Source organism: Macrotis lagotis, chromosome 2 (assembly GCF_037893015.1).
Source record: "Macrotis lagotis isolate mMagLag1 chromosome 2, bilby.v1.9.chrom.fasta, whole genome shotgun sequence".
Taxonomy (NCBI): domain Eukaryota; kingdom Metazoa; phylum Chordata; class Mammalia; order Peramelemorphia; family Peramelidae; genus Macrotis; species Macrotis lagotis.
Genome location: NC_133659.1, coordinates 287,808,536 through 287,821,341, shown reverse-complemented (window position 1 = coordinate 287,821,341; position 12,806 = coordinate 287,808,536). Strand labels below are relative to the sequence as shown.

The following is a 12,806-nucleotide window of genomic DNA, read 5'->3' as shown; positions in this document are numbered from 1 at the left end:
TCTCCAAGCCAGGAAGTCATGGAAATGGTAATAGAGATGACCACTAACACTTGAATTCCCATTATCTTAGCTGTTGGTGTCCACAAGAGGTGACAATGAGAAGGTTCAGCAGGAGCTGAGTCATCTGCAATCAGAGAATGATGCAGCCAAGGATGAAGTGAAAGAAGTGTTGCAGGCATTAGAGGAATTGGCAGTCAATTATGATCAAAAATCACAGGAAGTTGAGGAAAAGAGTCAGCAGAACCAGCTGCTGATGGATGAACTGTCACAAAAGGTGGTAAGTGACCGTAAAGTCATGAGTTCTGCCCACCCTTAAACTAAAGCCTTTTTCCCTTTCCTTCAAAGGGATCATTGTACATTATTTAATTTCATGCTTTCATATGTGGACTCTAGCACTGCTTCAATTACATGACTTTAACCTTTCCTATAGCTCCCTTCCTTTATCTCTTTCTAATGCTATTCAGATCACAGGATCTACCTCCATAAAAATCTCACTATATAGGGAAGGAGATATCCCTTGGGGAGGAAGCATAAGGGGATATTGGCAATAACTATGAGGATGGTGGTGACTATTTTTAGGCTACCATGCTGTCCCTGGAGTCTGAGTTGCAGAGACTACAAGAAGTCAGTGGTCACCAGAGAAAGAGAATTGCTGAAGTCTTGAATGGATTAATGAAGGACCTGAGTGAATTCAGTGTCATTGTGGGCAATGGAGAGATCAAGCTGGTAAGTAGGAAGCTGGTAAGATCTCTCCTTTTCTAAGTCTCTGCTTAAAGGTGTGAAAGAAATGGGGGAAATGGAATTCATCTATTAGTTCCTTTGATTTGAATACATTTGGTACTGGACACTGGAGAATGTAATTCCTACCTTTAAGGGATGCTAGTCTAAAAGAAACAAATAGCTCATACATCTAGGAAACAAAAATTGTTTAAAAATTAGACAAATGTAAGGCTAATTTTATAGCAACTAAATAATTGCTTGATGAAAGAATAAAGAATAAAGAAGTATTTGGGGTAGGATAAAAAGAGGTAAGCTTTGAGTCAGGTTTTAAAAGGTAGTAGCAGAAATAGAGGAAAACAGCACATTCACAGATGGAAGTAGGTTAGACCATGTTTGTGAGAAATATTAACTCCATAGAAAAATTATGTCTTATTGAAAGATTAACAAGGTAAATAGAAGGAAGGGGAGGTTGGCAGAAGATCCTTGAGGGCTGAGTTCAGTACTTTTGATTTCACAATCTAGGAAAAACAGAATTGCTGTCATCTGAGAAAATGGCAGACACTAAAACAGAAGGGAGGAAGAAATGACTTTAAGGAGAAAGCCACAGGTAAAGACAGAATATGGTCTTTTTTCCTTCCTTGATCTAGCCAGTGGAAATAAGTGGAGCAATTGAGGAGGAATTCACAGTGGCTCGACTCTACATCAGTAAAATCAAGTCAGAAGTTAAGTCTGTGGTTAAGCGGTGCCGGCAATTGGAAAATCTACAGGTTGAATGTCATCGAAAAATGGAGGTGACTGGACGAGAACTCTCTTCCTGTCAACTACTCATCTCCCAGGTGAAGGATCAAGGATTTGAGGTCTTTTGGGGTTTTGCAAGGCAATGGGGTTAAGTGGCTTGCCCAAAGCCACACAGCTAGGTAATTATTAAGTGTCTGAGGCCAGAATTGAACTCAGGTACTCCTGACTCCAGGGCCAGTGCTCTATTCACTGTGCCACCTAGGCACCCCATTTGAGGTCTTTTGTATGGAATAGAAATCTTCCCCTGCTACCAATGTGGCTATTAGAAAAATGTACTATTTTCTACCTCTAGTCAAAATCTTCTGGTAACCTGAGGTCAGAGAAATAGTAGCAGAGGGAAGTGATAGGGATTCAGGGTGATAAACCAAAAGTTCATATAGAGTATGGATGTCTAGTCTGATAGCTTCTTAAAAAAGATAGTGTCTCTGGAGTACCATTTTCACATGAAAAGGACTGAGGCCTTGGTTGGGAAAAATTTTGGAACTCTTAGAGCATGTCCTTTTATCCATATTTTGTTTTCAATTCACCATCTCTCCCCTTCACCAGCATGAAGCTAAAATTCGATCCCTGACTGAGTACATGCAGAGTGTAGAACTGAAGAAGAGGCATCTTGAAGAGTCCTATGATTCCTTGAGTGATGAGCTTGCTAAGTTACAGGCTCAGGGTGAGACCATCTTCTTGTCTTCCTCACTTCATACTTCATCTTGGGTGAATTTGTGTGTGTGTGTGTGTGTGTGTGTGTGTGTGTGTGTGAACTTCCAGAGAAGAAACCTCTTCCTCAAGCAGATCTACTACTATTCTGATCTGCCACTTAATGTCTTAGAATTGCCTGGTGTGAAGAGGGATAATTCTCAAGAAGTTCTGAAACAAACAGCCCTTAGTCTTTTAAGTTCTGATCAGAAACTATAGATGCTAATTGTCATGCTAATCCAGTATAAATAAATCTTATATTTATTTATCAACCTAAGACCTTCCCCAGCCCCCGTTGTATTGTTTGACACTCCTAGGCTGGTGAAACCTATTTTGGGGCCCATTGAATTGGTACCCCAACCTTGACAGCAGCTCTTATCAAAAAGAAATGTTATTTCCCTGAAAGAGGCATGTTCTGTGTTAATTACTTCTTTACTCCTCCTCAGAAACTGTGAATGAAGTAGCTTTGAAGGACAAGGAACCAGACACACAGGACGCTGATGAGGTGAAGGTGAGGGAGAGGGGAGGGGGGGAAAAGTTGGAGAAGCTGCCAGGTTTCGGCAGAGTGAAGGCTGGGGTGAAGTGTAGGGGATATTCTCTCTTTTTAAATGGAGGGGATTACTGGTTTCAGAAGGCACTGGAACTTCAGATGGAGAACCATCGGGAGGCCCATCACCGGCAGCTGGCCCGGCTTCGGGATGAGATCAACGAGAAGCAGAAAATCATTGATGAGCTTAAGGAGTAAGGGAGTCTAACTCACTAGCTGATCCTTTATAAACCCTCTGGTCATCTTGTCTTCCTTAATCAAATCCAAAGATTCTGAAGCCCTGGAATAAATCCTTTCATTATTCTCTCATTCATTCAACAAACATTTGAATTTGAGGACTATGCCAGGTTCTATGGAAGAAACAGAATATATCTGAACCAATTTTCAATTTGTACCTGGGGATATTGACCCTAATTAGGCTTTAATAGCTAAAGTTAGATGGATCAGTTCTGAACTGCTTCTTCTGGAAGCATGGCAAAGGATAAAAGATAAAAATCTTTTTTTCTTCCTTTATCCTTGATGCATCTTTCATCTTTACAGTCTAAATCAGAAACTGCAGCTAGAGTTAGAAAAACTGCAGGCTGACTATGAAAAGCTCAAGAATGAGGAGCATGAGAAAAGCATTAAACTACAGGAGCTGACGTGAGTATGCATGCAAATCTCTAGATGCATGAACACAGGAACTGGCATCTTTGTCTTTGTTTATGAATGTGTCCATACCCAAGACATACTTGCCCACAAATGGCTGGATAATTTGGTGGGGAGAAAGGAAGAGGGAAAACGGGGCAGTGTCATAAACAAATTGTAACTATGTTTTCCAAATATCTCATGATGTTTATCTGGCTGAAGATTTCTCTATGAGCGACAGGAGCAGTCCAAGCAGGACCTCAAGGGGCTGGAGGAGACTGTTGTGAGTAATTTTGTATAGGGCTTTGGTAAATCAATATTTGATTAGTAATCTTTATTTAAACACCTGCACTTCTCAAAGGGAGAAACCTCTGGCCTTTGCTCTCAGAATTTTCATGTCCCTTTTACAAACCCTAGTGTTAAATGGATGTCTCTCATCAGAAGACATCAATTAAAGATCAGTGTGTCACTTTGGACCTTAAAAATGATGCATCCTGTTTTCTAGCTCTCTTAGACTTTTTTCTCCTTTTTAGGCCCGGGAACTCCAGACCCTCCACAACCTTCGCAAGCTGTTCGTTCAAGACGTCACGACTCGAGTCAAGAAAGTAAGTGCCATTTTCAGTGTTTTCCTATCCCTGATCTCTCTCTCCTCTCCCTTGTTCTACTCAAGACTCCATGATGTCAAGCTGGGCTGACTAAATCTGGACAAACTTTTGATAAGGTTTTGTCCTGATATTATGTTCCTTTCTACCCAAGAGTGCAGAAATGGAACCCGAGGACAGTGGGGGGATTCATTCCCAGAAACAGAAGATTTCCTTTCTTGAGAACAACTTGGAACAGCTTACAAAAGTTCACAAACAGGTAAGATTGGAGGAAAGAGGATGATAGGGTTTTCTGAGGGGGTTTTTTTTTGGCCTCTCACCCCTTACCTGAGTGCTATTGGGTCAAAGAGAAATCTAGTTTGAATGCTTTTTCTCCTGTGTCCTTAGAAAATATCATCTTTATAATTGACCTTATTTTTCCTTTCTTCCTTCCAAGATTACTGTTTACCTTTCTAAACACTCTAATCCCAGTCCTATTAAGTATAGAATTCCCCAGCTCCATCAAAGGGAGAGGAGTTGGGGTGACCTGGAACAAAGAGAAATGGGTTGGAACTATAAAGAAGAATTTCAGTTGCAGAATTTTCAATTCAATTAGGAAGAACATCTTAACAGATGGAAGATAAAACTACAAAACAGAGGAAGTTATGTATCCTCCTGGGGTTGGTCTAGAGAGAGGGAGTCAGGGGAAAGATCAACATGACCACTGGATTGCTCAGGGAGTCTGAGATTGAGGGCTAGTCCAAGATCTTGTATATTAAGTTGCTACCTTTCTGTCCCCCCTCCTTTCTGCTGCGGCTTCTTAGCTGGAAGACTGGGTGTCCAAGGTATTGAGGGGGGGGAGAAAAAGGGGATGGTCCGGAGGAATCAGGACAGGAAATGTTTGGTATATTCAAAAGAGGGCTACTCTCCTCTTACTTCTAAGATATTTCAGCTTTCCTGGCAAGTTGACCAATGGGCATTTTTTACTCCAAGCAGTGTCCTTTGACTTCCCCCTCTCCAGTGGGGTGAAGGCAGATTTCATTCCCCACTCCAGGCCAGGAGGCTATTGTTATAGATTAGTGTTCTTCTACAGAGTTAACCTATTCATTTTGCTTTCTCTTTCCAAGAGACTCAACATTTCCTGGAAGAGGATGTTCTCTTCCCTTGCAGTTGTCATTGTATTCCTCCCTCCTCCCTCTCTTGCCTAGGTCAACAGAAGGGTGTGTCCCAATCAAAAAATAAAATCTACCTGGAATGGGTAGATTGATGTCTAACAAACAAGATATTCCCTACAGGAAGAGAATAGGAAAGAACTGGCAACGTTTCTCCAGGCAGGGCTACAGTGTTACAAAATATACCCAAACTGGCAAATGAGTGAGACAATGTTGCTTGTAGTCCAAGGCGTATAGAAATCTTTCCCGTTTCAATTACCTTTCTCCACCCCACTTCCCTTGCAATTCTGCTGTTTTAATTCCCCTAGAGCCCCACTAATCCTGTACCTTTGCCTCCTTGTACATTTTTTGAAGTTTTTTAAATAGAATATAGTAAAAAAAAATTAGGGCTGTCTTTTTAGTCTGAGGGGGGATGGTTTGGTTTTGTCTGTTCCACTGTCCCCTAGTCTTATCAACAAGGGGACCCTCTAATATGGGAGCAAGGACCCTCTAATATGGGGACAAGGTGCACAAGGCTCTAAGAATTCAAACATTTTCTTTCCTCCCTATGGGGTTCTATTTGTGTGAGTGTGTGTGTACGGAATGGGGTGGGGTGCTTGTGGCTTCTGCTCTGCATTGCATTTCACCTTGTATCTGACTCTTCTTGCCATCTTACAACTCACCTCCTCCCCTAATCATCCACCTCTCCAACAGTTGCTGTGTTTTGCTATCTTATCCTCGGCATGCCCACACTTATCTCTGTTTGTGGGTATTTTGCCTGTTGTCCTCAACCCTGAAGCACTGGTTTCCCATTCCTTACTGTAGCTGTGGGACTGGAGAGACAGGAGCCTGACGGAAAGGGCTGGGACAATGTAACTAATGGGATGCCAGGCAGTGAGTTGTGGCTATTTCATGACAGAACCACCTTTTATTCTTAACCTCCGGTTGACAGCAGTGTTTGAGGAAGGGACTAAGGCTTAGGTTGGTTGAAATCATGCAGCATTATTTCTTCTCCATTTCCTGACTCCCTTTTTTCTATCTTTCCATTGACTTCTCTGTCTCTGGTGTTTCTCTGTCTCTCTTCTGGTTTCTTTTTGCCTCTTTTCCCCTCTCCTCTGCCCACACCTCAGTTGGTTCGTGACAATGCAGATTTGCGCTGTGAGCTTCCTAAGCTGGAGAAACGACTTAGGGCTACGGCTGAGAGAGTTAAGGCCCTGGAGGGCGCACTGAAGGAAGCAAAGGAAGGTGCCATGAAAGATAAGCGCAGATACCAGCAAGAGGTGGACAGAATCAAGGAAGCTGTTCGATACAAGAATGCCGGCAAGAGAAATCACTCTGCTCAGATTGGTGAGTGGGTGGATAGGAAGGAGAAGGCAGAGTTAAGGAGTGGGCTAAGGCTGATAGGAAGACCTCTGCATCCTTGGGAGCCAGGATAAGCAGGGCTCACAACAGCCTTCCTGAATAGCTCTAGCTCTTCAGAAACTAAGATGTTTCCTGCTGCTGGGTGGTATCCTGAGGGCCTCCTGTATCCCTTTCCTTGTGAGACCAGATAAATCCCCAGGATGTCAGGTTGCTAGTCACTTTTCACAGTGGAAGGATGTTACTGTTTTTTCCCTCAATGGAACATACAGAAAGAAAAAAAATGGACTTCTTCAAAGGCCATTTAGACCAAATAGAATAACTTCAAGAGATTAAAAAGTAAGGGTTAAGAGGCAGCATGCTTAGTATTTGGGTCCTCCATCTTTTATTTAACCACAGCCAAACCAGTCCGGCCTGGCCACTACCCAGTGTCTTCACCCACCAATCCCTATGGCACCAGGAGCCCTGAATGCATCAGCTACACAAACAATCTCTTCCAGAACTACCAGAATTTGTACCTGCAGGCTGCACCAAGTGCCACCTCAGATATGTAGTGAGTAACCACAGTGGGGCTGGGGTCACTATCCATCTTTCAGGAGGCCTTGGACCCTATAAGACAATGATCAGGCAGAATACTCAAGACTCATTTTATTTTGCATAACTTGTTCTCTCCCCCCTCCCCCCAACTATCACAATAACAAATTGGATTAGAAATAAGTACCCCCCCAAATGTTAATTGTTTCTTAATTTCTGTTTTGAGAAGCCTCCACCACTTTTATATTAGGTCATGATTTTATTTTTGGAGATGGGGAAGATAATGGTCTTAAAGCTTGGATACCCTTTCTATCCAGCTTTGGTAACTCCTTTGCCAGCGGTGGAACCTCCTCTTCCAGTGGGAATCTGGCTTCCTACCAGAAGCTTAACATGGATAATGGTAAGAGAGCATATTTGTTGTTCAAAATACCTAAGAATCAAAGATTCCATGTAGGAGGGGAGGTAGTTTGGAAGACTCAATAAGAACAAATATTCTTGGAGTCCTTATCTCTCCAATACTATCTCAAATTTCTTGTCACCTCTCCTCTTGTCTTTCCTTACTATTCATCCTAATCCCTTCTTTTCTTATGGAGAAAACAGAACAGCTTAAAGCTTCTTCTTCCTCAGATACTGCCCCCACCACACACACACACACACACACACACACACACACACACAACCAAAAAAAAATACACACACACACACACTCTCTTTGGAAACTAAGACATTTCCTGCTGCTGGGTGGTATCTTGAGGGCCCCCTGTATCCCTAGTGCTATTTCAACAATGTAGTGAGTAACTACAATTACTCTATTCCCAAGGAAATTTGGTGGAGCTCAGTTATAATTGGAAGGTAGCTACATCTTAAGGTCCCCAAGGGTTTCTTAAGGGTTGGGGAGAAAAGAAATCTTAGGAAATTGTTACTTCCTTGGTTGTTTATTCCCCTTTAATCTTCTCTACTCACAATGACTGTTTTCTCCAGGAAATGCCACAGACATCAATGACAACAGGTAAAGATGTTTCCCTATCTTGGTGGGTGAATGGGATAAATCAGGGGTGTGCTGAAGCTAACTTCAAACCAAGTCAGTTCTCAAATTTTTCATTTGAGCATTTATATCTCTGAAAATTGGAAAATGCTACAACTCAGTGATTGATTTATTGTTTGACTAGATTTAAGAAAGAAATGAAGAAAATTTTAATTTTTCCTGAGACCTAGTTATTAAACACTCACCAGCATACTCCTGAGGGAAGTCCTTAAATTTCCCTAATTCTCTCATGAAGGTTCCCTGGATTATGCTATGTAAAAGGTGGAAGGTGCATATTGGGTGGGGCCAACTAAGATCATTCTTTTAAGTATTCTGACTAATAAAGTTATCCCAAGTCTATGCCTACATTAATTGCAGAACCATTCTCTTGACACATCTACAAATCCAGAGAGGATTCTTCCAGTATTTAAGCCAGAATTGAACCTATCTCAACAATGTTGTCGATGGTGAAATTTATGTTCTCATTTAACCATCTATTGTGAAATGCAACTTTGGGCAAGTCTTTTATATGGAGTCAGAGACCTGGATTTGAATCATGGTTCTCCTAATTACTACCCATATAATGTAAATTCCCAGTTTCCTCATCTGTAAAAGGAGGAGCAACTGGAATAATTTTCAAAGTTCCTTCCAATTCTAAATCTATGATCCTAAGAATAGTCCTTGTCTTTTTTTTTTACTTCAACACAAATGTACAGTAAAAGAAAAATGGGAATGTTAAAAAAAATGTTTATAATTGCAAAGTAGTGGGGGTTGGTATTATATAGCTATTCTCTTCTTTAGGAGTGACCTGCCTTGTGGCTGTGAAGCCGATGAACAGGCTAAACTTTTCCCCCTTCATCAAGAGACAGCAGCCAGCTAATCCTTCCCCATGAACTGATGAATACCTGCACTTTGAGGTAATTTTAGGTGTCTAACAGAGGCTTTGCTTCCCTATACTTCTTCAATACTTCTCTTAAAGTTCCAAATAGTTTACTATTCATAGATAGATTTCTTCCTTCCTTGCTCACGTTACACATATGCTATCTTGCCTCGATTCATTCCCTTAACTTATATATGTTCTTGACTGCTCTAGCCAAAGTGCCACTAGGGGTCACTGGTACATGGCCAAAGAATGAATCTGGGAAGCTGGGAAGAGAGGATGGATACACACATACACATACATACATGCACACACACACACACACACACACACACACACCCACCCCACACGTATATATGTGTATATATATATGTATACATATATGTACACACATATATATGAATGAACAGAATTAAGAGTTCAAAGATTGGAAAAGACTTTAAGAGATCATATAATTCCTACACCTAAATTATTTTAGATAGACTTTATGTATCCTGAACTAAAAAAATCTTCAGGAAAAGTTTTCCCCAATACCTTGCTTCCCAATCTCCTCATTTTTCCCCCCTACCATTGACCAGCTGGAAATTCCCTATTTGATCTAGCTTTCCCTTCAGAAAGGCTGAAGCTCTTTTTTTTCACTTTCTGATGGGTGGTGATGGTGTTGGTGGAAGGGATGGGGACAAGAAACACTATTTCACCTTTTATAGAGCCTGCCTGTTCAGAGCTTTCTGATTCATGGCCATGTCTTTATATGTTTTCTACATTACTCTCCTAGGTCTCTGGGCCTAGGTTCTTTTCTTTTCACCTAGATTTTCTACAAGGTCTCCCTCAGATTTAGAATTTGACAAAAACCTTTTCTCAGGCTCATTACTTTAGATTCTAGGAGACCATTAACAGAGAAGACATTAGAAGTATCACTTAAATTCAATAAACATTTTACATGCCTAATACATGTAAGGCACTGTGCTATGTGCTGGATAAAGATCAAAGTAAATTAATCCATTAGCTGAAGGAAATTTATATCCTTGCTTCAGCAATCCAGGTCAAGTATCCCCAGAAAGTGCTCAACCAGAAATTTACCCAGGATGGACAAGCCCAATCTTATATAAAATATCAGAATGACAAAAGGAAAACCATGTACTAAAAAGGTGTTGGGGGGATTTAGGGGTGAAGAAAAGTAGGGAGCAATAAGAGAAAAAGAGACTCAAGATTGATGCATTATGCCAAAAAACTGTGAAATTAGTGTACCTATCCCTTTTTTGATTCAAAAAACTCAAGTGCTTTTTTATAGCTGGGGGCTGCAGAGTGATCTGGCTTTCTTTTTCCTTCCCCAGTTTCTAAGAGGGATTGAGGCCTCTCCTCTCAGCATGCTGCAAACCTGTGGTCTCTGATACTAACCCTTTCCCCAATCCTCGTTGTTCATCTGTATCATGTTTGATGTCTTTCTCTTGTTCTCTGTATATCTCTGTGTACTGTATATCAAAACTGCTGCTATGTCTTTTTTTTCCACTGTCTTACTCTTGAAGGTATCTAATGATATATCTAGCTACTTTTGATGCATAGTGTACCCCACTTACTTGGGGTAAAAAGGAAGGTGAAGGTTTCTTCTCTCTCATATATTTGTCTTTCACAATGAGTGGTATTAATCACTGAGTTGGGATAGCTGGTAAAGGGGTCAAATGGTAAAGAAGGAAAAAGGGAAATTAGAGACCCATGGCCTTTCTTTAAAAACAAGAACAAAGCCTTAAGTTAAAGAATGTTTTGGCTTTATAACAAGTTACAGAAACCCACTTTTTTTTTTCCCATGGATTTATTGAGTATGGATGGCTAGAATTTCTACCCAGAGGATTCCAGATAATTACCCCAAGGTCTGTCTGTCTTTCCCTCTTATTGTTCTCTGGGCTCTAAAAACATGGGTGACTGAAATAATTATCTCCTCTTTTATTTTTGCCCTTTATACATGTCACTCCATGGTTTCTGCCCAGAATTCCCAGAATACTCCTACTATAGTGATGGAGAAGCAGGGAACTTGATCCCTTCAACCTCTCTTCACAGAGCTTGGCAAATAACTGCTTGTCTCTCTTTTTTTTAAACCACAGTGGATAGAGAATAGGCAAATGGTACTTGGCACATTGTCTTCTTGAATTTCTCCCATCCTAATGGAGTATATGGGCAGGGGAATTTTTTTTAATATTTCATTTATTTATTTTTCCAATGAAATGAAAAGCAGGCAGGGAAATTTCTTACATCTATTTGTAACACCAACCTCAAGGTGTGGAGGAGGTGAGCTTGAATTCCTTTCTCTTTGTTCCATATTATGCTGCCTTAAGCTCTCACCTCTCTGCTCCAACCCCTTTCTTGGTTTGGGGTTTTCTAGTTGTCAGAAGAATGACTTGTTTCTAGATTTATTCCTTCCAAGCTTGGGGCAACAATCTCTCCAAATTTCTATTTTCTGTTTCTTCAATAAGAATCCTTTTCAAAGAGTGCACTTTAAGGAAGAAGGGAGAGAAAGTTAAGGAAGTAGAGCTTGAAGACTTAATATCTAAGAGCTCCAATTATACCTTTCCTTAGCCCAAATAGCAACTGCCACTGGCTAGAAGAAAGGGTCAGAAATTTGGCCTGGTTTTGGTGTAACTCTTCTTCTGACCAACTTCTGCCAATGTGCAAGTGGTTTTGTAGATAAGTGCAAAACTGGAGGGCTTGGCCACTGACTAGAAAGAAAACCAGATCTCCCTTTTTTTCTCTTAAGGATCAACAGAATATTTAGATTAAGCTTGTAATACATGGCTGTTCTACAGCCTAAAGTCCCTTCTTCCAATTCTTGAGGAAGGCTTGGGGAGGAATCCAAGGAAGAAAACAGGTATGTTTGCCCTATAGATAGAATAAAGAAACCACTTAAGATTTCTTTCTAAAGCTACTCTTAAGGCATAAGTCCAGGATAAAAAGGAGAACTAACCTTTCTCAAACTAAAGAGCCACATCCTCAGAACTCTTTCTCAAAAAGAAAACAAAAAACAAACATATCTCCATCTCTATCAATCACTAGGAGATTGTAGAACTAAATATTCTCCATATCCTTGAGGCAAAAGGGGAAAATGGGGGGGGGGGTTGAAGAGACTAATCCACAGCTATACCTCTGAAGATTATAGATTTTTCCTAGACTTTAATTAGAGCGTGGGGCAGATAAGACAGAATCTGCAAGTATGTGAGAGGTAAAGTGAAAGGACATCATATACTGCTACATAAGGGTAAGGGTCCCTGACCAAATGAAAGGGACGTCATGCCAATATTGGCTACCAGGGCACCTGAGTCCAGTATGTCGTCTGTAATAGTGCCATTTAATTATTCATTTAAAGGAGCAGATGAGTTGTGAAGGCCTGGTGTGTATGGGGGAAGACAGGTGTGCAAGTAGGGTTGGTGGGAGAATGTATCACTCACTCGCACGCAACAGAAGAAAAATAAAAAACCCAAAACCTTCCATGAAGGCCTCATCCTGCATCCTCCTCGCGTCATCCTCCCCCTCCCCCCCGAGCCTGGGTCCCAGCCTCTGACTGGCCCCCCCACACCTGCCAAACGTTGCATGTCGGAGTGGAAGAAAAACACAACACAACCCCCCCGTGTCTATTAAAGTGCGAACGGATATCTTTAAAAATAAAACCGTTAACCTTTTTCTTGCCTGCTGGTGTGTTTTCGGGGGTGGGGGTGGGGGTGGGGGTGGGGGTGGCGGAGGGAGCAGGGCCCTCCTCTCCTCGGGCCTCCAGGTGAGCGGATGACGCGCCGCGTCACGGGGTAGAGCGCGCGGGGACGCCGGGAGGGAGGAGGCGCAGAAGCCGGCTCCGCGCGCCTGCGCGTCGGCGTCCTCGCGGGCCCCCGCCTCCCGGGCCGGGGGGGGGATC

At 41.8% G+C, this 12,806-nt stretch overlaps 1 protein-coding gene across 4 annotated transcripts in view; it reads left to right on the top strand.

The window, feature by feature from the left end:
- The window catches only part of KIF5A (kinesin family member 5A), a 33,994-nt gene extending 21,415 nt beyond the window's left edge, over positions 1 to 12,579 (top strand). Inside the window, exons 14-29 of one of the 4 annotated variants that reach the window (XM_074226296.1) lie at positions 71 to 277; positions 580 to 726; positions 1,368 to 1,556; positions 2,065 to 2,182; positions 2,655 to 2,719; positions 2,840 to 2,949; positions 3,296 to 3,397; positions 3,605 to 3,665; positions 3,916 to 3,987; positions 4,139 to 4,243; positions 6,245 to 6,461; positions 6,873 to 7,026; positions 7,325 to 7,407; positions 7,989 to 8,016; positions 8,833 to 8,948; positions 11,661 to 12,579. In XM_074226296.1, coding sequence (XP_074082397.1) covers positions 71 to 277; positions 580 to 726; positions 1,368 to 1,556; positions 2,065 to 2,182; positions 2,655 to 2,719; positions 2,840 to 2,949; positions 3,296 to 3,397; positions 3,605 to 3,665; positions 3,916 to 3,987; positions 4,139 to 4,243; positions 6,245 to 6,461; positions 6,873 to 7,026; positions 7,325 to 7,407; positions 7,989 to 8,016; positions 8,833 to 8,911 — 1,737 coding nt within the window. In that variant the 3' untranslated portion in view covers positions 8,912 to 8,948; positions 11,661 to 12,579. Of the gene's footprint in view, positions 1 to 70; positions 278 to 579; positions 727 to 1,367; positions 1,557 to 2,064; positions 2,183 to 2,654; positions 2,720 to 2,839; positions 2,950 to 3,295; positions 3,398 to 3,604; positions 3,666 to 3,915; positions 3,988 to 4,138; positions 4,244 to 6,244; positions 6,462 to 6,872; positions 7,027 to 7,324; positions 7,408 to 7,988; positions 8,017 to 8,832 lie in introns of all 4 variants that reach the window. The other 3 variants (XM_074226295.1, XM_074226297.1, XM_074226294.1) reach the window with 3 other exon arrangements.
- The last annotated feature ends 227 nt before the right edge of the window (positions 12,580 to 12,806 follow it).